General features: G+C 44.6%; 2 protein-coding genes across 2 annotated transcripts; both read right to left on the bottom strand.

The window, feature by feature from the left end:
- Positions 1-1169: 1169 nt before the first annotated feature.
- Positions 1170-6328, bottom strand: LOC306981063 (E3 ubiquitin-protein ligase TRIM21-like; the record flags this gene model as incomplete). The annotated part of the gene is made up of 3 exons (XM_079580611.1): positions 1170-2078; positions 2181-2818; positions 5983-6328. The coding sequence occupies 3 exons, from the start codon at positions 6326-6328 to the stop codon at positions 1170-1172; spliced, it is 1893 nt and encodes a 630-aa protein (XP_079436737.1).
- A 4473-nt stretch (positions 6329-10801) lies between these two features.
- LOC306981062 (uncharacterized protein) lies at positions 10802-22977 on the bottom strand (the record flags this gene model as incomplete). Its single annotated transcript, XM_079580610.1, has 4 exons — positions 22950-22977; positions 18883-19517; positions 18030-18780; positions 10802-12468 (listed from the first exon to the last, which is right to left on the bottom strand). The coding sequence occupies exons 2-4, from the start codon at positions 19513-19515 to the stop codon at positions 10802-10804; spliced, it is 3051 nt and encodes a 1016-aa protein (XP_079436736.1). The 5' UTR covers positions 19516-19517; positions 22950-22977.
- Positions 22978-23676: the final 699 nt, after the last annotated feature.

Here is a 23676-nt window from a genome sequence, read left to right as displayed (position 1 = left end):
GGGCCCACGTCGTCCCTTCGGGCTGTGCCCGGCCGGGCCCCGTGGGCAGAGACCCGGCCACCAGACGCTCGCGTTCGGGCCCCAAGTCTCGGCTGCGCCATGCCGGGCAACGTCACGGTCCTTGATTGTTGTACGTCCATATGGGTTTTGTGAGCTGCTCTGCGTCTGACCCGTTACCTCGGACCTGTTTGCCATGGGAGACCCTACCAGGGGAATAAAGCCCCGGACAACATAGCTCCTCGGATCATTCAGGTACTCAAACAACCCCACCACGTTAAGGTGGCAGCTCATGGGGTTTGTCAAAAATCCAGCAGAAAAAATGTCAAAAATCCAGCAAAAAAGACAAAAATCCAGCAAAAAAAAGACAAAAATCCAGCAAAAAAAAGACAAAAATCCAACAAAAAAAGAGAAAAAAATCCGGCAAAAAAGTAATAAAAAAGTGACAAAAACACATGAGGGAAATAAAAAGTGTCGACAGAGGCAAAGAGGAGAGAATGGATTTGGTTTTGGCGGGGGGTAAGAGGTTAATGCAAGTTTATAAATGAAAGGTCAGTCCATGGGGGCCCTTGACTGTTGGGGGGGCACAAGCAGCTGCCTGCCCTGCCTGATGGTGAAGCTCCGCCTCTGCTCGACCAGACTCCTCCATCAGGAGCTTTTAAAGACTCAGACCTGATGAACTCTGAGTTTTTATATCACATGGGTGGTCGTAAATAGTGGATAATATTCTCTGTTTGTTTGTTTTTAGATCTTTGATAAATGTGTTGGTTCATGAGCTCTGTCCTCTCCACAAAATCACAACAAAAAAAACACATTTTCCAAGAGTTTATTGATCTTTTTTGTCCCAAACACAATCATTGACATTTTGACAGAATATTCCATTAATAAGGAGTTTATTTAAAGAAATCCCAAATGCACTAAAACATGTAGAGTAGGATCTTTAGGGTGAGTTCTGTGACACGTGAAGCAAAAGCAGAGAATGTAAAGTGAAGACTTTGTACAGAGCCCTTTATTCTAACGTCTCATATGAACTCAGGAAACACCGGCTCTTTCCTTATTCACACTTTTTACACACAAGAAGATCCTTATTGTCTGTCCTGCAGCAGAGACACAAACCAACACACAAACAAAGCCTGAGTCACTGTTGGAGCTGCTGTTCAGATACAAGTGTTTCATTTAAGACCTTCACAAACTGGAGACTCTGTGTCCACAGCTGAGATGATCAGAGGAGCAGCGTTTGTTCCTCCAAAATTGTTACAGGGTCCAAAATAAGGAAAGAGTTTCTCCCTGAAGCAGCAGCCAGTGAAGGAGTAGAGGAGATCTGCAGAATCTACGTCATAAAAGGAGACCAGACCTGCTCCATAGTCCACAAACACCCCGACCTTCTGAGGAGGCCTCAGTGGAGACAGGAGGACAGGAGGACCAGCATTGGCGCTGTATTTATCTTTGTCTCTCAACCAAATGGTCCAGAATCCGTCCTTTGGGCTCAGATTGATTGTTCCCTTCCTGTTGACGGACTCTTGGGCGACGCCTAAATCCCACTCAGTTTTCCCTTTGACCTGAACCTCAAAGTAGAACCTGCCTGAAGAGAAACTCTGTTTTCCTAAAACAATAGCACATTTATCAAACCTCTGAGGAGAGTTTGGGAGCTTCTTCCTCACATCAGTGTCATGAACCTGTTTGAGATCTTCAGACAGAACCAGCCATGGAGCAGCAGAGTCTGGGTCCAGAGTGACGTCCACAGCAAACGTCTGAACTCTCCTCAGCTCTTCTTTAAAGACTTTGTTGATCTTCTGTGAGAGACTTGTCTCCAGCTCAGACAGAGCTCGGGCCGCACTGCCCTCACACGTCTGCGGCTCAAAGCTCACGCTGCTCCAGTCCTTCAGGCCAGCAGGGGGCAGTGCAGGGCAGCGCTGTAGAAAGTGGAGGGGGTCTGTAGAGAGTGAGAGCTGCTGGGCCTCAGTGCTGCTCTTCTCCAGCTCACACATCTCCTGCTGCAGCTGTTGGATCAAGGCCTGAGCGCGCTCCTTATGTTTAGAAAGACTTTGTTCCAGGACTTTGGTGTGATGGTCCAAACATCTCTGCACAGACTCCATGATGTCACTGAAGACCTTCACCATCTGCTGTGTCTCTCTCTGAGCCTCTCTCTCACTGAGCTCCAGGGCAGCTGTGATCTCCTGGACCTTCAGCCTCCTCTGCTCCACCAGACGCTGGTTCTCAGCCACAGTCTGCTGCAGAGAGACCTTCTCCTGCTCAAACGCCTCCTCCAGAGATAATACCTCATGGTTCTTGTGCTCCCGAATTACACACATGGAACAAACGCCGCTCTGATCAGTGCTGCAGAACAGCTCTAGGGGGCGCTGGTGTGTGGGACAGATCCTGTCCTCCAGGTCGTCCACAGGCTCCATCAGCTGGTGTCTCTTCAGTCTGGGCGCGCTCAGATGAGGCTGGAGGTGGCTCTCACAGAACGAGGACAGACAGACCAGGCAGGACTTCACTGCCTTCAGTTTGGGCTCAGAGCAGACGTCACACTGGACTTCACTGAAGAAGAGCATGTACTCCATAGAGCTGCTCCTCTTCTCCAGTTTGAGCTGTGAGACCATCTCAGAGAGTAAGGTGTTGGTCTTGAGCTGTGGTCTGGTGGAGAAGACCTCTTTACACAGGGGGCAGAAGCAGCTCTCAATGGAGTCCCAGGCCTGAGAGATGCAGCGTTTGCAGAAGTTGTGTCCACATGGAGTGGAGACGGGCTCAGAGAACACCTCCAGACAGATGGAGCACAGGAACTGCTCCTCAGAGCGGCTCGGGCTCCGAGAGGCCATTTCTGAAACACATTTGGGACATAAATATCAAAACGATGTGAATATTGCAATGTTTCCAGTGTTCAATCATGTTGTGTGTGTAATCATCTCCTTTAACATGGTCCTAAAGCTGCTCCTCAGTCTGTCCTTCCTTTCACTGCACAGTTTCTCACAGTCTTCAGTTCAACTCCTGTCTCCTTCAGCCTAAAGAACCTCTAACACTGGAACATTTCAAACTCAGGGCTAAGTATTTCAGGGACGACATTTTGATGAAAGGGTCACCGTGATCACAGACGACAGAAACATTTGTATTGGTGAACATTTAAAAACATTTTCTCTTTTCTTTGGCCTGACATTTTTATTCCCCTAAATAACTGGAGCTTTGCCCTGTGGTGGACACAGGCTTCTTTTGGCTCAAACCTATTGTAGGAGCAGCGGAGGAGCTCGTTCATAAAAGTGTTCCAGTTGAGGAAGGCAAAGACAGGAAACACAAAGTCACTAACAGCCCATTCACCTGTTCACTGCTGTACCTCACCTGTCCTTTTGGATCGGCTCAGACTTTAGAACAGCTCTGTGAGCAGCTGCTGTGTTTGATCCACACTTTTATTACATTGGCTTCAGTCAAGTTCAGAGAAACAAGTTTAAACGGATTCAACCTCAGAAATCAGCCCATGATCCAGAGTTTATACAAAGAAATGAAGAGTTTTTACCAGAGAGTCCTGAGGTGCAGACGGAGGAAACAGACTGAGGCTCTTCCTCGTCTTTAGAGTCATGTGACTCAGAGCAAAGGTCCAGTTCTAAACCAGGGAGGGCCAACGCGAGCAGGAATCAACCTGCAACAAACAACTGTATAAAGTCATGAGTGATAAGACTTGATCCTGATAAAGAGTCAGAGTTTGACATTTGAAGAATAAACTCTCAGTGAGCGGTTCTTGTCACCGACTGGTCAGAAAATCAAACAATAGAATGAATGTGAGGCCTGTGAGGAAGTGTCTCTGTTTGATTCTCTGTAACAGATTAAAGCTGATCCTGTGGACGGGGCAGGTCGGGGAGAGTGGGGGAAGTTACTCACTCGCTTTTTCTTCTTCAGTGTCATTTAAGTTTTATTTGTCCCTCTAGATGAGCCGAGAATGAAGCCAGTGTTTGTGCTGATGTGAAATATACGTATTGTTTAAATGTTGTTCAGTTTCTTCTATTTCAACAACAATGAAACACTTCTTAACTGTGTCATTAAGTTAAATGTCAGACAAAGGCAGATTTTAAATATTAGTCTAAACATTGACATCTCTTGTAATTTGTTACAAGTCATAAAAGATCTGTCTCTGACCTACATTGTAGAATATTGTAGCAGATTTAACCATAAAGTTCATGAGAGTCATAAAGTTTTGTATCTTAGTTTAGTTTAACCTGAACGGATCCCATTTCATCCAGTTTGGCTTTACCGTAATCAGAAAGCTTCTTGGGGAAAAAAACACCAAAACAGCCACAAAAAATGAGAAGAAAACAAGGATGTAAACGCAACAAAACAGTGACAAAAACTCAACAAAAAAGTGACAAAAATGTGACAAAAATTCAACAAAAATGTGACAAAAATTCAACAAAAATGTGACAAAATTCAACAAAAAAATGACAAAAATTTAACAAAAATGTGACAAAAATTCAACCCACAAGTGACTAAAAAAATAAATAAATAAATTGAACAAATAAAAAAAAAATCATACAAAAGGTGATGTTGTGGCGTATGACTCCAAACGTATCCAAAACGCCACGGCAGGCTAAGGCAAGGGGGTTGGAACACTGATGACGCGCAGTCAGAACAATTGCACAGCTTACGAGGGTTTATTTGTGTCGAAGCAGTAAAACAGGCACTTACTTATGACGATGTTGAATTGAAATGCCAAACCTCAATAAGACAGTGCAACTCTTTCTTTTGATGTGAAAATACAATACGGTCAACAGAAAGTTTCTCCCCAAGCTCACCCCACCGCCATGATGCAGGCCCAGCACAAACACACAGCCCAGGTGAGCGCGCGCACTAAGTAAACCACTCCCACGGTGCCACCAATCACACTGTGACACTAAGCGCGTGCACATATCCACCCACGCGCCATTCATTCATAGGGGAAACCACCAAAACCTCTGTATGGCTCCTACATTCCGGCCCCTAATTATTGTATGGTAATAATTATCCACCACCATTAACAGGAGTAGGAGACAGAACCATAACCAAGGGCAAAAAGTGAAACATAACTGAGTCCTTTAGAGTCTATGTGTAGAAGTCATAGTCCATAGTTCATTCATGTAATCCATATCGAAAAAGTTCAGAGTTATAATCCACACGATCTTCACTGCTCATCCGCTTCCTGCAGAAGGCAGACTTTGGTAATCGGACGGTCCAAAGTGCTCGATTTCGTTTTAATCCTCACTGTTCGCACTAGTCCATTTTTGTCCGAAACGGTGTCCAAAACTCTTGCTGTAATCCATGAATTGCGCGGTGTCATTTCATCCACGAGCATGACGACATCTCCAGGCACGAAGTTCCTTTGAGCACGATTCCATTTTTGGCTCTTGCAATCCTGGAAGATATTCCTTCAACCAACGCTTCCAAAACAGGTTAGACATGTACTGCACTTGCTTCCAGCGACGACGAGCATGAACATCAGCCTTCTTGAATAATCCAGATAGCTGTAATGGTTGCGATTTCATGTAGGTCCCCTGGTATGTGGTCCCACCATCAAAGACCACACGCAGTTTTTTCTTTGTAGGGTGATACACACCGTGGTGGGGTATATACCACACTCTTCCATCACATTGAGTCAACTGCTCAGGTGGAACTCTCTCTGCGTAGCCTTTCTCCAGCATCTCTGCCATGAACTTGACGTAATCAGAGCGAAAGGTCGGATCTTTAGACAAGCGCCTTTTGAGACTGAACGCTCGTTGAACTGCAACTGTCTTATTGTTTGGCAATTTGAGGTATCTTTGTTTTACTGGCAATCCAATGCTATAGTGTCCATTGATCAGCTTTACTGAATGCGAGACTGACTCCATGAAGCGTTCATCTACTTTTGATAATCCATATTGTTCATCTTGTTGAGTTTCCGGGAAATCAACTTTCAGCTGCTTCTCCCACAGCTCATCCAATGTTGCCACTGAGATACGATTAACTGTGACGTCAGGCGGCTCACACTGGTTGTCCACTTGGCAATCTCCTCTGGTCCTCGCTCCGTCCAACCCAGGATGGTCTTGATGGCATAAGGGCCCCCGTCCACTGCACGTACCACCTCCCAGGGCTCCAGCGCCTGAGGTACGTTAGTGCCAATAAGGAGATCCACATCTGCTTCAACCTCTGGTATTTTTATGTGCCTCAGATGCGGCCAACGTTGAAGGTCCTTTCTTTGTGGAATATTTCCTCGGTGGACAGGCATGCTCCTTTGCGTGAAGATCTCCGGCAAGTCGCAAAAGTTGTTTGATTCCAGACCAGCCACTTCCAAATCTGTCAACATGTAGCTGTCCACAACTTTCTCTTGCCCCATCGTTCTGAGGAGGATCCCGAGCTTCCTTCCTGTGAGGTTGAGTCGATTCATCAGACGTTCGGTGCAAAATGAGGCCGTGCTCCCTGGATCCAAGAACGCATAAGTGATCAGAGTCTCTTGTCCCCTTTTGGACTTCACCTTCACGGGCAGTATTGACAGCGTACAGTCTTGCTTGCCGGCCCCAGTTAATCCACTGGACTGAACAGACACCACAGCACCTTCTCTGGCACTTTCTGAACCACCATTAGCCTGAGTAGAACTTATTTGCCTTGTTTTGGAGTGGATATGCAACAACGTAGGATGCTTCAGGTTGCATACTCTGCACGTGAGACGCCTTTTGCAATCTCTGCTTCTGTGCCCAATGCACAAACAACCGAAACACATTTTGTTTTCCTTCAAAAAAGACATTTTTTCATCTTGAGTCCTTTTATCCAACAGAAGGCAAACATCCAAAGAATGTCCAGCTCCACAGAACAGGTACGACCTTTCAGGTAAGTTCTCTTCTCTTTTGTTTACAGGCTCCATTTTCTTCCCAGCAGGTGCTACATTGGTGGAAAAACTACTGCCTCGAGGTTTTGTACTTGTCCGGAAAGATCCAGGTTTTGACTCTTTTCTTCCAGTTCCAGGTGAGTATTGTATATCTCCAAAGATAGGGTCACTTGCAATCTTAACTTGCCTCTCGATAAACTCCACAATGTCGTAGAATGTTGCTCTGCGATTAAACCTTTCTTGCAGATCGCAGGCCACACATCTCCACCGATCACGCAGCTTGTAAGGAAGCTTTTTTACGATTGTTTGCATGTTGGTGGGCACGTTCAGGTCACCCACAGAGTCTCCCATACAGTTGCAGCACTCACGCAGCAGTAGACTGTAGGCCTGCAAAGCCTTAAGGTCTTCTCCCTTTATCAAAGGCCACAACAGTACCTTGTCCATATAGGCGGAGGCTACTTTGAATGGATCTCCAAAATGCTCTTGTAGCAGAGCCTTCGCCTTGATGTACCCATGAGCAGGTGGCAGGTGTTGACAGCTTCGGACTAAATCCTGAGACTGGCCTCTAGTATACTGCTCGAGGTAGTACAAACAGTCTTTGTGGCTGGGAGTTCGGTCTTCAATGATGTGTTCAAAGGCTCTTATGAAGGCTCGATACCGAAGAGGATCACCGTCAAATACTTGCAGGTCTCGTTTGGGTAACAGTTAAAGCGACTGTTGTTCTACTAGTAGAGCTGTAATGTCATTCTGCTTCTCCAGCACTGTAATCAAACGCTGATCGGAAGTGTGCTTGGTTGTAGATGAGATTTGGTCAAGCTGGATTGGAGGAACGGATTGATGGAGTGCAACTGATGTTAATGCTGGCAGGCCGGCCCCAGTCAGAGTAGAACGGACCTCAGTTTGGTAACTTGCTTTGGGCTTCACTGATACATTGCCCGCTGGAATCATGTTCTTCGTGACCTCTGTTTGCGATGGCTGTGTGCTGTATGCAGGCACAAATGTAGGAGCATCCACGTTTAAGTGTGTATTTTTACTCTTTTGTAAATAAGAGTTCATCCCATCAGATTTAGCTGACACACGAGAACCTTCAGAAGCCTTTAGCACATTCACTTTAGCCAAAGAAGCCGCGAGTTCCATGTCCAAGTCCATCGCCTCCATGTTTCTCCGTAGCTGGTCTTGCTGTTCCTCCATTTTCCTCCTTAATTGCTCCTGTTGCTCTTGCATAGCATGTTTTTCTTTCAACAGTTTTTGACGTGCCATAAGAGCAGCGGTTTCTGCTTCTGCTCTTATTCGGGCTGAAGAGGTACTTGAAACAGACTTGCTCACGACAGTACTGCGCTTGCTTGTTTTTCCATTAGATGCATTAGAAATACTGTCGATTGGTCCGATATCCACTGCAGTACTTTTCAGATTCATAACAGTTTTCAAAATGCTTGTTGTATCGTCATTGGAAACAGGATCTGCATGTGGGAGGCATTCTTGGTCGACAGCGCCCTCTGGTGGAATCTGTTGTGCATCAGTGACTGTAGGCAGTTCCAAGAGCCATTTATTTGCCTCTTCCACACAAGTAGATTTATGCTCTTCAACGTGGTCAAACCATGCGTTCTGTTTTTCTTGTTCATCAGACGGCACCATAGGAATGACCACATCATGCAGTTGGCTTGCTTCATTAAACAGACTGGACATATTTTCAATACATGAGCGGACTTGTTCAGCATTCTCAGCACTTTTCATCAGCTCTGTTATTTCTTTCATTGCTATTTTTATCTGTTTTACTTTTGCTTTTCTTTCATTTTGAAGCTTTTCCAGTTTCTGTTCAAAAGCTTTAAACGTAAGCGTTCTTTGTCTCTTCTGAATAGTTTCATTTTCATTTGACTCGTCTTGATCTGACATATTTCTTTCACAAAAAATCCAGAAATCACAAAAATCTGCAGTACACACAGAACACGGCGCTTTATTTCCTTCTCCTTCTTTTTCTTCTTATTTATTTTTGCTTTATCAAGGTACAATGAGTTATTCTTCACCCCAACCATTCACGAGGCTTAAGCTCCACCCTCGCTTACTGTGCGTAGCGGTGGATGCTAAAGTCCCAATAACAAACAGCCCTTCACCTTTTGTAAAGGCACCGCAGCGTTCAAAGGGGGAATAGCACATTGACAAACAATCCAAAATGTTTACGAAAACATAGCGCGGCTTGTAGCCGAAGCGACTGTGGGACAGCGTGTGCAGCGTAGCAGCAGATTTGTGAATGAATGGGCACTGCATAGAATCCATGCGCGTTCACGTCTATCGTTCACAACTTTGATAGCGATCGTAAACATCCAGAGTTGTCCGACACTACGTTGATACTGCGCTTCAACAATTGAGTTTTCTGTTGACAAAATGTTGTGGCGTATGACTCCAAACGTATCCAAAACGCCACGGTAGGCTAAGGCAAGGGGGTTGGAACACTGATGACGCGCAGTCAGAACAATTGCACAGCTTACGAGGGTTTATTTGTGTCGAAGCAGTAAAACAGGCACTTACTTATGACGATGTTGAATTGAAATGCCAAACCTCAATAAGACAACTCTTTCTTTTGATGTGAAAATACAATACGATGCGATGCGATGCGGTCAACAGAAAGTTTCTCCCCAAGCTCACCCCACCGCCATGATGCAGGCCCAGCACAAACACACAGCCCAGGTGAGCGCGCGCACTTAGTAAACCACTCCCACGGTGCCACCAATCACCGTGGTGCAGAAGCACGTGACACTGAGCGCGTGCACATATCCACCCACGCGCCATTCATTCATAGGGGAAACCACCAAAACCTCTGTATGGCTCCTACAGGTGACACACAGCAACGACACGAGGAAAAAGGTCAGTTTTGTGGGTCTTAGCTTTCAAATGAGGTGCTACACAGGCCTATAGCCAAAGAGGACAGCATTCGGTTTAGGCGGTAAGAGGTTAACCTTAACCCGGTCGACTTTACCCAAATCTAAAAGCCTATTGAAAAAAGTGACAAAAAAGAGACAGAAAAGAGACGTGAATGACGATGAAAACAGCAAAAAAAGCATCAGACGAGCAACAAAACAGCAACAAAACAGCAACAAAACAGAAACAAAAAGCGATAAAAAAACGTATCGAAGACGGAAATATAACATAAACAAACATATGTAAATTGTGTATTGCGTTTCCAACCGAAGAATACGTTGATATAAAAAGTGAAAAAATACAGATATTTTTAGCCTCTTAACCCCCACTTGAACCGAGCACATTTTCACCAGTTTGGCTTTACCCAAATCTAAAAGCTTCTTGAAAACACGTCAAAATAGTGACAAAAGCGAAACGCAAAAAAATAAAATAAATCGTGAGCAACAGTGACTAAACAGGGAGGAAAAAGCCACAAAAGTGAGAATCGCATTAAAAAGAAATTCTAAAAAGCGTCAAAAAAATAACCCAAAAAATCGAGTAAATGTAGAAAAAAGAAAGAAAAAGTGACAAAAAAACGTATAAATAAAATAGCATTTAGCCATTGAGCCACACAGTTTGATGTTTGGGCCTAATCCACAGAATAAAGTGTTTCCTTATTTTACTGGACGAACTTTCTATTGATTTAAGAGAGAAATAAAACAGACGCCACATTTTCCAAGAGTTTATTGATCTTTTTTGTCCCAAACACAATCATTGACATTTTGACAGAATATTCCATTAATAAGGAGTTTATTTAAAGAAATCCCAAATGCACTAAAACATGTAGAGTAGGATCTTTAGGGTGAGTTCTGTGACACGTGAAGCAAAAGCAGAGAATGTAAAGTGAAGACTTTGTACAGAGCCCTTTATTCTAACGTCTCATATGAACTCAGGAAACACCGGCTCTTTCCTTATTCACACTTTTTACACACAAGAAGATCCTTATTGTCTGTCCTGCAGCAGAGACACAAACCAACACACAAACAAAGCCTGAGTCACTGTTGGAGCTGCTGTTCAGATACAAGTGTTTCATTTAAGACCTTCACAAACTGGAGACTCTGTGTCCACAGCTGAGATGATCAGAGGAGCAGCGTTTGTTCCTCCTTCATTGAGACCAGGACTGAAAAAAGGAAAGAGTTTCTCCCTGAAGCAGCAGCCAGTGAAGGAGTAGAGGAGATCTGCAGAATCTACGTCATAAAAGGAGACCAGACCTGCTCCATAGTCCACAAACACCCCGACCTTCTGAGGAGGCCTCAGTGGAGACAGGAGGACATCATGGTCTGTACAAGCTTCATATTCTCCATTTGTCAACCAAATGGTCCAGAATCCGTCCTTTGGGCTCAGATAGATCCTTCCCTTCCTGTTGACGGACTCTTGGGCGACGCCTAAATCCCACTCAGTTTTCCCTTTGACCTGAACCTCAAAGTAGAACCTGCCTGAAGAGAAACTCTGTTTTCCTAAAACATTAACACCATAATCAAACCTCTGAGGAGAGTCTGGGAGCTTCTTCTTCACATCAGTGTCATGAACCTGTTTGAGATCTTCAGACAGATCCAGATCAGGATGAGCAGAGTCTGGGTCCAGAGTGACGTCCACAGCAAACGTCTGAACTTTCCTCAGCTCTTTCTTGTTCGACTCTGAAGCCACTTGTCTAAAGACTTTGTTGATCTTCTGTGAGAGACTTGTCTCCAGCTCAGACAGAGCTCGGGCCGCACTGCCCTCACACGTCTGCGGCTCAAAGCTCACGCTGCTCCAGTCCTTCAGGCCAGCAGGGGGCAGTGCAGGGCAGCGCTGTAGAAAGTGGAGGGGGTCTGTAGAGAGTGAGAGCTGCTGGGCCTCAGTGCTGCTCTTCTCCAGCTCACACATCTCCTGCTGCAGCTGTTGGATCAAGGCCTGAGCGCGCTCCTTATGTTTAGAAAGACTTTGTTCCAGGACTTTGGTGTGACGGTCCAAACATCTCTGCACAGACTCCATGATGTCACTGAAGACCTTCACCATCTGCTGTGTCTCTCTCTGAGCCTCTCTCTCACTGAGCTCCAGGGCAGCTGTGATCTCCTGGACCTTCAGCCTCCTCTGCTCCACCAGACGCTGGTTCTCAGCCACAGTCTGCTGCAGAGAGACCTTCTCCTGCTCAAACGCCTCCTTCAGAGAAACCAGCGTGTGGTTCTTGTGCTCCAGAGCAGAACATACCACACAGATGGCCTTCTGATCAGTGCTGCAGTAGAGCTTCAGCGGCTGGTCGTGTGTGGGACACATCCTGTCCTCCAGGTCGTCCACAGGCTCCATCAGCTGGTGTCTCTTCAGTCTGGGCGCGCTCAGATGAGGCTGGAGGTGGCTCTCACAGAACGAGGACAGACAGACCAGGCAGGACTTCACTGCCTTCAGTTTGGGCTCAGAGCAGGCGTCACACTGGACTTCTCCAGGTTTGGACACTTGCTTTGACCGAAGTTCTTCTTCTAGTTTCCACTGAAAGACCATCTCAGAGAGTAAGGTGTTGGTCTTGAGCTGTGGTCTGGTGGAGAAGACCTCTTTACACAGGGGGCAGAAGCAGCTCTCAGTGGAGTCCCAGGTGTGAGAGATGCAGCGTTTGCAGAAGTTGTGTCCACATGGAGTGGAGACGGGCTCAGAGAACACCTCCAGACAGATGGAGCACAGGAACTGCTCCTCAGAGCGGCTCGGGCTCCGAGAGGCCATTTCTGAAACACATTTGGGACATAAATATCAAAACGATGTGAATATTGCAATGTTTCCAGTGTTCAATCATGTTGTGTGTGTAATCATCTCCTTTAACATGGTCCTAAAGCTGCTCCTCAGTCTGTCCTTCCTTTCACTGCACAGTTTCTCACAGTCTTCAGTTCAACTCCCGTCTCCTTCAGCCTAAAGAACCTCTAACACTGGAACATTTCAAACTCAGGGCTAAGTATTTCAGGGAAGACATTTTGATGAAAGGGTCACCGTGATCACAGACGACAGAAACATTTGTATTGGTGAACATTTAAAAACATTTTCTGTTTTCTTTGGCCTGACATTTTTATTCCCCTAAATAACTGGAGCTTTGCCCTGTGGTGGACACAGGCTTCTTTTGGCACAAACCTATTGTAGGAGCAGCGGAGGAGCTCGTTCATAAAAGTGTTCCAGTTGAGGAAGGCAAAGACAGGAAACACAAAGTCACTAACAGCCCATTCACCTGTTCACTGCTGTACCTCACCTGTCCTTTTGGATCGGCTCAGACTTTAGAACAGCTCTGTGAGCAGCTGCTGTGTTTGATCCACACTTTTATTACATTGGCTTCAGTCAAGTTCAGAGAAACAAGTTTAAACGGATTCAACCTCAGAAATCAGCCCATGATCCAGAGTTTATACAAAGAAATGTACAAGAGTTCTTACCAGAGAGTCCTGAGGTGCAGACGGAGGAAACAGACTCTGAAATGTGACTTCCTGTTCTTTAGAGTCATGTGACTCAGAGCAAGAATCAGGACAGGCCAGTTCTAAACCAGGGAGTGTCAGGCAGGAATCAACCTGTAACAAACAACTCTGTAAAGTCAGTGGTGTAATAAGTCTAAAAACTAGAGCTGTCAGAGAGTTAAACTGAGGAAGTGACATTTTCCTCCATTACATTGTTATAAATCTGGTTCAACACATTCAGATTCACCTTAGTCTCAATAAACTCCTGTTAAAGCCCTGCTCCATGTTTACACTGATGTTATAGTTATTACAAAGGGAAATAATAAACCTGTTTATATTTAGTCCATCTCACTCTTTCGCTCCTTCAGGGACAGAAAAGAAGAAACTCTCAGTGAGCGGTTCTTCTTTAACTTATTAACCGTGTCATGTCAGTGAAATGTCAGACAAAGAAGGGGCAGATTTGTAAATATTAGTTAAGAAAACATGTCTATGGGTAATTATTAATATCACAGTCCTAAAGGGTGTTTCTGTGATTCATTTGAAGATTTAAACAATATATATTTGAAAACCACTGCCCAGGGTTCCCAAAGCGGGGCCTGGGACGTGTCCAGATGAAACAAACAGAAAAATGCCACTGATGTTATTGTTATAATGAAAAAGATCCATTTCTATCGTAGGCCTTAGCTTTCAAATGAGGCTTATTATTGGGTAAAGCTGAGCTGGAGAAAAGGCGCTCGGTTCAGGCGGGGGTTAAGAGGTTAAAGAGAAAAGCACCAGCTCCTTTAGTCATGGAATCACCATTTTCACACAGTTTTACAGGCTTTCTGCTGGACTACAGGCACATTTAACTCACACTAATAAAGCTGAGTCCAAATCCAATCCATTTGGATGTTTTCCCTGAGCAGATTGTCCAGAAGAAGTGGAAAAAACGGAGAAGCTAACGTTAGCGTTAGCATGTTAGCATTAGCATGTTAGCATTCTCCGTTATTGACGTGCTTATGGGCTGTTGAAGCACTTTGCTCCTCTCCACGTCTCTTTATTTGGGAGTAAACATATCCACAGCCTTTGTTGTAGTGGTGCTGGAGTAAAGGGGAAACAGTTAGAGTGAATTACAAGACTAAAACCGGGCTAAATGTGACGTAACTGTAGTGAACGTAAATCTCCATTGCCGCGGTCGTCCCGCCCTCGTCTCCCTCTGTGGCCCGTGATTGGCTGAGACGGTCCGGGCCTGCTGTCACTCACGGTGCTTCGTGTCTCCGCCGCTGATCTTTCACCACATTTTTCATCTTTCTGTCGCTTTTTGGGAATTAAAAGTTCAACCCCGGCGGTGAAGATGGTGAAAGACAGATCCGGTAAGAGTGAAATGACTTATATCCACTTTAGAAGAAAGAAAATCCACCAAACGCTCCACATTGTGCTAGTTTAAGTGGTTTGACAGATGCTAAAGTCAACGTTATTTTAACCGCTTCTTCTGTAAAATAACTATTTCATTTATTTCCCCACAGTTAAACAAACTAAACAATCTGCCACAGCTTCATTACTGAGAATAGTGACAAAGAAACCGTTGTTTTTCCCCTTGAACTTCGTGGCAAAGAAAGGATTAGCATTAGCCTGTGCTAATGTAGCTCTCGGTTTATGGAGATTATCACCAACATGTCTCTGTTTCTCTGTCATATCACAGACTCTTGTTCTAACACGGATGGTTTTGTTGTGGCTTTGGTCTCGTGTTTACAGCTGGTGTCATGTTGAGACTGTCCCCAACCTGTCATGAAGAGGCTTTACCCAAATGTACCAAAAGGGCTGTTTTAGCTCTTATTTAAAGATGTTTAACCTCTTAACCCCCGCCTGAACCGAGCACATTTTCTCTAGTTTGGCTTTACCCCAATCCAAAAGCTTCTGGGGAAAAGGTGAGAAAATAGAGACAGAACTGAGACGAAAACAATGATGAAGATGTGACAAAAAACTGACAAAAATTTGACAAAAAATTGACAAAAAGGACAAGAAAATCACAGAAAGTGACAAAAAAATTACGAAAAAATTTACAAAAAATTGACGAAAAAATTATGAAAAATGTGACAAAAATTAGTTGAAAATCCCCCCAAAAAATGATGGAAAAAAAATCTGCTGACGTGAGGAAAAATATCCATTTTGATGAGTTTTGTAGGTCTTAGCTTTCAAATGAGGCGTTACACTGGCCTACAGGATTTGGGTAAAGCTGAACTGGAGAAAATGCTCTCGGTTCAGGCGGGAGTTAAGAGGTTAAAGATGTTTAACCTCTTAACTCCCGCCTGAACCGAGCATCCTGTCTCCAGTTCAGCTTTACCCAAATCTGAAAACTTATTTGAAAAAAGAGCAACAGAAACGTGTCAGAAAATGGCCTAAAAGTGATGACACTGGTCTTTTAGATTTGGGTAAAGCTGAAGCGAGGGTTAATCCTTATTTAAATGTATTTAGCACAACTCAGTGTGTCATATAACGTCATGTATCAGCTTAGAGATGATTGTATGATCCGCACACACAGGGCTCTGCGAGGTCCCGGGTTCGATTCCCACCTGGACCAGGCTTTTCTGTGTGGAGTTTGCATGTTCTCCCCGTGTCTGTCAGGTTCCCTCCGGGTTCTCCACTAAAGACACGTATTCTGACTCCCATAATCCAGCGACGCTGCTGTTTTCAGACGGAGACTCGGACCCGGAGCCGTCTTCAGACCAGGATGTGGAGCAGGACTCGAGCCCAGGGGCCGGCGCTCTGTGCCTGGAGAACGACTACATGACGTCCTGCGCCAAAGAGCTGGCTCTGCTGGCTCTGATGGACAAGACGGGCGACCACATGATCCAGGTGAACGGCCAGAGGAAGTACGGAGGGCCCCTGTAAACTCCATCTAGTCCCTTTAAGGTTACTTCAGTGTTTCGATTTAAAGGCTCAGGCGTCAGAGAAAACGGCTGTAGGAAAGTTTATCCAGGAAACTGAAACCAGGATTCTGTGTTTACATGAAACAAAACCAGGAAACCTCAAACCCCCATTATAACTTTGTGCATGTAAACACACTCCAGGTTGTCTCCCCCCTCGGCTAGGCCACGCCCCCGTGATGTCAGAGCGCTAAGCATCTTGGGATCTGCAGCAATAATAAGCTAATGGAGACTTTAACCTCTTAACTCCCGCCTGACCCGAGAGGATCTTTTTCCTCGTCTGGATGGCCTCGTGAGCGCCGCCTCCTGGGAATAAAGTTCACGTCTGAAGTTTGTGACTTTTCTCCAGAGTGAATCATGATAAATATAATGTGGTGGAGCCATGAGTCAAAAGTCTGTGCTCAGTATAAGTTATAAACATATAAACATGGGGGAACATGAGGCACTAAAGCAGCAGGAGGGGGATCAACAGCGCCACAGGGGGTTAGTGGAGAGACGGTGTAACTGCAGCACCAAAGTCATGAGGAAAACCGTGTATGAAGTGTTTAACCTCTTAACTCCCACCTCAACATGTTTTCTCCCAATTCAAGCTTCAAAACAGAGGCAAGAAACGAGAAGAAGATGAGGAAGTAAACGCAACAAAAACAGATAAAAAGTGAACAAAAAAAGTGACAAAAAAGACAAAAATCCAGCAAAAAAACGACAAAAATCCAGCAAAAAAACGACAAAAATCCAGCAAAAAAATGACAAAAATCCTGCAGAAAAGCGACAAAAATCCACCAAAAAAATGACTAAAATCCACCAAAAAAATGACTAAAATCCAGCAAAAAAAAGACAAAAATCCAACAAAAAATGACAAAAATCCAACAAAAAAGTGACAAAAATCCAGCAAAAAACGACAAAAATCCAGCAAAAAAAAGACAAAAATCCAGCAAAAAAAGACAAAAATCCAGCAAAAAAAGACAAAAATCCAGGAAAAAAATTACAAAAATCCAACAAAAAAAGACAAAAATCCAGCAAAAAAGTGACAAAAAAGTGACATAAACACGTGAGGGAAATAAAAAGTGTCGACAGAGGCAAAGAGGAGAGAATGGATCTGGTTTTGGCGGGTGGTAAGAGGTTAATGCCAGTTTATAAATGAAAGGTCAGTCCATGGGGGCCCTTGACTGTTGGGGGGGCACAAGCAGCTGCCTGCCCTGCCTGATGGTGAAGCTCCGCCTCTGCTCGACCAGACTCCTCCATCAGGAGCTTTTAAAGACTCAGACCTGATGAACTGTGAGTTTTTATATCACATGGGTGGTTGTAAATAGTGGATAATATTCTATGTTTGTTTGTTTTTAGATCTTTGATAAATGTGTTGGTTCATGAGCTCTGTCCTCTCCACAAAATCACAACAAATAAAACACATTTTCCAAGAGTTTATTGATCTTTTTTGTCCCAAACACAATCATTGACATTTTGACAGAATATTCCATTAATAAGGAGTTTATTTAAAGAAATCCCAAATGCACTAAAACATGTAGAGTAGGATCTTTAGGGTGAGTTCTGTGACACGTGAAGCAAAAGCAGAGAATGTAAAGTGAAGACTTTGTACAGAGCCCTTTATTCTAACGTCTCATATGAACTCAGGAAACACCGGCTCTTTCCTTATTCACACTTTTTACACACAAGAAGATCCTTATTGTCTGTCCTGCAGCAGAGACACAAACCAACACACAAACAAAGCCTGAGTCACTGTTGGAGCTGCTGTTCAGATACAAGTGTTTCATTTAAGACCTTCACAAACTGGTGACTCTGTGTCCACAGCTGAGATGATCAGAGGAGCAGAGTTTGTTCCTCCTTTATTGAGACAAGGACTGAAATAAGGAAAGAGTTTCTCCCTGAAGCAGCAGCCAGTGAAGGAGTAGAGGAGATCTGCAGAATCTACGTCATGAAAGGAGACCAGACCTGCTCCATAGTCCACAAACACCCCGACCTTCTGAGGAGGCCTCAGTGGAGACAGGGGGACAGGAGGACCAGCAAGAGCTTTGTACTGATCTTTGTCTCTCAACCCAATGGTCCAGAATCCGTCCTTTGGGCTCAGAACGATCGGTCCCTTCCTGTTGACGGACTCTTGGGCGACGCCTAAAGTCCAGTCAGTTTTCCCTTTGACCTGAACCTCAAAGTAGAACCTGCCTGAAGAGAAACTCTGTTTTCCTAAAACCATAACACATGTATCAAACCTCTGAGGAGAGTGTGGGAGCTTCTTCTCCACATCAGTGTCATGAACCTGTTTGAGATCTTCAGACAGATCCAGATTAGGATGAGCAGAGTCTGGGTCCAGAGTGACGTCCACAGCAAACGTCTGAACTCTCCTCAGCTCTTTCTTGTTCGACTCTGAAGCCACTTGTCTAAAGACTTTGTTGATCTTCTGTGAGAGACTCGTCTCCAGCTCAGACAGAGCTCGGGCCGCACTGCCCTCACACGTCTGCGGCTCAAAGCTCACGCTGCTCCAGTCCTTCAGGCCAGCAGGGGGCAGTGCAGGGCAGCGCTGTAGAAAGTGGAGGGGGTCTGTAGAGAGTGAGAGCTGCTGGGCCTCAGTGCTGCTCTTCTCCAGCTCACACATCTCCTGCTGCAGCTGTTGGATCAAGGCCTGAGCGCGCTCCTTATGTTTAGAAAGACTTTGTTCCAGGACTTTGGTGTGATGGTCCAAACATCTCTGCACAGACTCCATGATGTCACTGAAGACCTTCACCATCTGCTGTGTCTCTCTCTGAGCCTCTCTCTCACGGAGCTCCAGGGCAGCTGTGATCTCCTGGACCTTCAGCCTCCTCTGCTCCACCAGACGCTGGTTCTCAGCCACAGTCTGCTGCAGAGAGACCTTCTCCTGCTCAAACGCCTCCTTCAGAGATAATACCTCATGGTTGTTGTGCTCCAGAGCAGAACATACCACACAGATGGCCTCCTGATCAGTGCTGCAGTAGAGCTTCAGCGGCTGGTCGTGTGTGGGACAGATCCTGTCCTCCAGGTCGTCCACAGGCTCCATCAGCTGGTGTCTCTTCAGTCTGGGCGCGCTCAGATGAGGCTGGAGGTGGCTCTCACAGAACGAGGACAGACAGACCAGGCAGGACTTCACTGCCTTCAGTTTGGGCTCAGAGCAGGCGTCACACTGGACTTCTCCAGGTTTGGACACTTGCTTTGACCGAAGTTCTTCTTCTAGTTTCCACTGAAAGACCATCTCAGAGATGAAGGTGTTCTTCTTGAGCTGTGGTCTGGTGGAGAAGACCTCTTTACACAGGGGGCAGAAGCAGCTCTCAGTGGAGTCCCAGGTGTGAGAGATGCAGCGTTTGCAGAAGTTGTGTCCACATGGAGTGGAGACGGGCTCAGAGAACACCTCCAGACAGATGGAGCACAGGAACTGCTCCTCAGAGCGGCTCAGGCTCCGAGAGGCCATTTCTGAAACACATTTGGGACATAAATATCAAAACGATGTGAATATTGCACATGGCTTAAAGTGAAAAAAAATCCTGAGCCTGAACATTCTGTGGCTCAACCAGGATTTTTATCGATACTCCTTATCAATCCGGTACTTTAATGGTACTCTTATGGTACTTTAAAAAAAAAAAAGAAAAAGAAAACGTTAAAAAAAGGCACACTGCGTTCCAAATTATTATGCAAATGACATTTTTCTAAGATTTTCTAAATTGTCAACTCAAATGAGAGTCAGCATAATTTTCAAGTCTTTACCTGGTAGAGGATCATTTAAATGTGGTGGGAAAAAATTCCTAGTGAAAACAGTATTTTTTTCAAAAATAAATATAGTAAAAACCTCAAAATCCACTGTTCCAAATTATTATGCAACTCATCGTTTCAATACATTTTAAAGCTTGTAATTAACTGAAAATGGTCATTTGTTGTATTTGCAGCATTAGGAGGTCACATTTACTGAAATCAAAAGCTATTTCAATCAAAAAAATATTAACAGGTCAAGTTATATTTTACCAAAGGAGCCCTTGTGTGAAGCAGCTTCAAAATTCTTAAATCCATTAAACTTGTGAGTTTTTGGAGAGTTTCTGCTTGGATTTCTTTGCAGGATGTTAGAATAGCCTCCCAGAGCTGCTGTTTGGATGAAAACTGCCTCCCACCCTCATAGAAGTGTTTTTGTTGAGGCTCCAAATGTTCTCAATAGGGTTGAGGTCAGGGGAGGAGGGGGTCCACATCATGAGTTTCTCTCCTTTTATGCCCATAGCAGCCAGTGATGCAGAGGGATTCTTTACAGCAGGACATGGTGCGTTGTCATGATGAAGAGGATTTTGTTCGGGAAAGCGCGGCTCTTCTTTTTGTAGCATAGAAGACAGTGGTCAGTCAGAAACTCCACAGATTTTTCAAAGGTCATTTTCACACCTTCAGGGATCCTAAAAGGGCCTAAAGGGGCCGACCAGCTCTCTCACCATGATTCTGGCCCAAAACATGACTCCACCCCCTCCTTACTGACGCCTTGTTGGGACATTGTGGCCATTCACCAACTATCCACTACTCCATCCATCTGACCATCCAGGGTCACACGGCCTCATCAGTGAACAAGACTGTTTGAAAATGAGTCTTCATGTATTTCTGAGCCACTGCAGCCGTTTCTGTTCATCAGCTTCAATTAACCGTTAAGGGGAGGCCCGGATAGAAGGTTTATGCACAACTGCAGCCTCTGGAGGGTCCTACACCTTCATGTTCGGGAGACTCCAGAGGCACCAGCAGCTTCAAATACCTGTCTGCTGCTTTGTAGCATCTGTTCTCTTAATCTGATGTGTTTGTCTGGCAGAAACCGTCCATATTGTGCCTTTATCTGCACAAACCCGAGTGTGTCTGAATCATCCACAAATCTCTTATCAGTACAATGATTACACTTAATCTTTCATGAAATATCGAAGGTTTTCATACTACAAGACATTCAACTATTTCACGCTTTTCATCAGCAGAGAGATCCTTTTTCTTTCCCATATTGCTTGAAAATGATGATCTGCATAATAAAGTGGAACATCCTTTTTCAGTAGTTTTTCCCTTAGCTGGGCTTAACCTGAAAACTAATCATCCCAGGTCTCTGAGATTAATGTCAGTGATTCATAGAGCCCCGAGACACGACACCATTAATGAGTTTCATTATTATTGCTTTTTTTTTTACCTTTTTGACGCAAAAATCCAATTTGCATAATAATTTGGAACGCAGTGTATATAGGCAATGTAGCCTAGGCCAACATTTTTCATTAAACTTTTTTTTTACACATTTACTCTGCATTTGGTCCTAATGTATTTCCAATCTGTGCAAACATTTAATATATGGGAGGTAAAATACAAGTATAGACCCAAATGTAGTGTAATATTTTTCAAAATAATCTAGAAAGTAAAGGATTAAGTGTCATTCATACTTCACAAGTTCTTTGAGCTGCAGAAGAAAATGAAGTAACTTTTGCTTGTCAAAGAACAAGAAGTTCTTACATCTTGTGAAGTATGAATGAGCCTTAAGTGTCACACATGTTTGTTTATCAGGCTGTTGGTTAAATTTGCTGTAGCTATTGGGACTGAGCCTAAAGGAAAACTGCTGTAAAATAATGACCTGGAGTCACTTACAGCTTGTGTCCAGTGGGTCAACACTGGCTGCACTGACACGTGTGCGCGTTCACGCCACTGTGTGCGTCGTTTGCGGAACAAATAGACTCCACTTACTTTTTAGTCTGTGGACTCCACTCGAATCGGGTATTTGTGACAGTGCGAGGCTCTGTTCAATATGAAGGAGTTACGTTTCGGTTTTAACAGCGGGTCAGCGGCAGCAGCTCGGGGGGTTTACGCAGCGTGTCGTTCTCGTGCACACCTGTCTCACCGCTCGCACGGCTGCAGAAGGAGGCGGAGCGGGGCAGGTCCGACACCGCGCTCTCGTGTGGGGCTTTTAGTGCTTATTTTAGCGCGGGTGATGCGACCCCGTTAGCCCGACTGTTCTCACAGAAACAGTAAATAAACTCACTGTGGATCAGTCGTAGAACCTGCTGCTCTTCGCCTCTTTATCCGATTCTCACTCGTCTGGTCATAGCGTCCATTTGGCAAAACTTAATCCATAACAAAAGTAGCTCCAGCCTCCGCGTGGCAGTTGTTTTGGTTTCAGAGGAATCACGTAACAGCGAGGCTGCGTGTGAGATGCATTCATGGACCGTAAGAAGTGCGGGAAACGGGAGGTTTTCACAAATGCGCGGAAAAACGGGACAAATAATTTGCAGTCTGATACATTTTGATTAAGCAAGAGGCCTCAAGCCGGAAATCCGCTCCTCAGTCTGTCCTTCCTTTCACTGCACAGTTTCTCACAGTCTTCAGTTCAACTCCTGTCTCCTTCAGCCTAAAGAACCTCTAACACTGGAACATTTCAAACTCAGGGCTAAGTATTTCAGGGAAGACATTTTGATGAAAGGGTCACCGTGATCACAGACGACAGAAACATTTGTATTGGTGAACATTTTAAAACATTTTCTCTTTTCTTTGGCCTGACATTTTTATTCCCCTAAATAACTGGAGCTTTGCCCTGTGGTGGACACAGGCTTCTTTTGGCACAAACCTATTGTAGGAGCAGCGGAGGAGCTCGTTCATAAAAGTGTTCCAGTTGAGGAAGGCAAAGACAGGAAACACAAAGTCACTAACAGCCCATTCACCTGTTCACTGCTGTACCTCACCTGTCCTTTTGGATCGGCTCAGACTTTAGAACAGCTCTGTGAGCAGCTGCTGTGTTTGATCCACACTTTTATTACATTGGCTTCAGTCAAGTTCAGAGAAACAAGTTTAAACGGATTCAACCTCAGAAATCAGCCCATGATCCAGAGTTTATACAAAGAAATGTACAAGAGTTCTTACCAGAGAGTCCTGAGGCGCAGACGGAGGAAACAGACTCTGAAATGTGACTTCCTGTTCTTTAGAGTCATGTGACTCAGAGCAAGAATCAGGACAGGCCAGTTCTAAACCAGGGAGTGTCAGGCAGGAATCAACCTGTAACAAACAACTCTGTAAAGTCAGTGGTGTAATAAGAATAAAAACTAGAGCTGTCAGAGAGTTAAACTGAGGAAGTGACATTTTCCTCCATTACATTGTTATAAATCTGGTTCAACACATTCAGATTCACCTTAGTCTCAATAAACTCCTGTTAAAGCCCTGCTCCATGTTTACACTGATGTTATAGTTATTACAAAGGGAAATAATAAACCTGTTTATATTTAGTCCATCTCACTCTTTCGCTCCTTCAGGGACAGAAAAGAAGAAACTCTCAGTGAGCGGTTCTTCTTTAACTTATTAACCGTGTCATGTCAGTGAAATGTCAGACAAAGAAGGGGCAGATTTGTAAATATGAGTTAAGAAAACACGTCTATGGGTAATATGATTCATTTAAGATTAAAACATTCTATATGACATGATCCTGATATTAGAGCCTCTCACGATCATTTTTGTGGGATCGTTTTATCCAAAGCACTTCTTTCTTTCCATGACTTTAAGATATGAGAGTTCTCCAAAAACACGGACTCTCAGTTCTTTCCTGATAGAAACAAACTGCCAGAGGTGGAACTAAGTCACTGATGCAAGTCTCGAG

The sequence above is a fragment of the Gobius niger genome (assembly GCF_951799975.1).
Source record: "Gobius niger genome assembly, chromosome: 21".
NCBI classification, from domain to species: domain Eukaryota; kingdom Metazoa; phylum Chordata; class Actinopteri; order Gobiiformes; family Gobiidae; genus Gobius; species Gobius niger.
The sequence above is the reverse complement of the archived record's forward strand: the minus strand, read 5'-3'. Positions and strand labels throughout refer to the sequence as shown.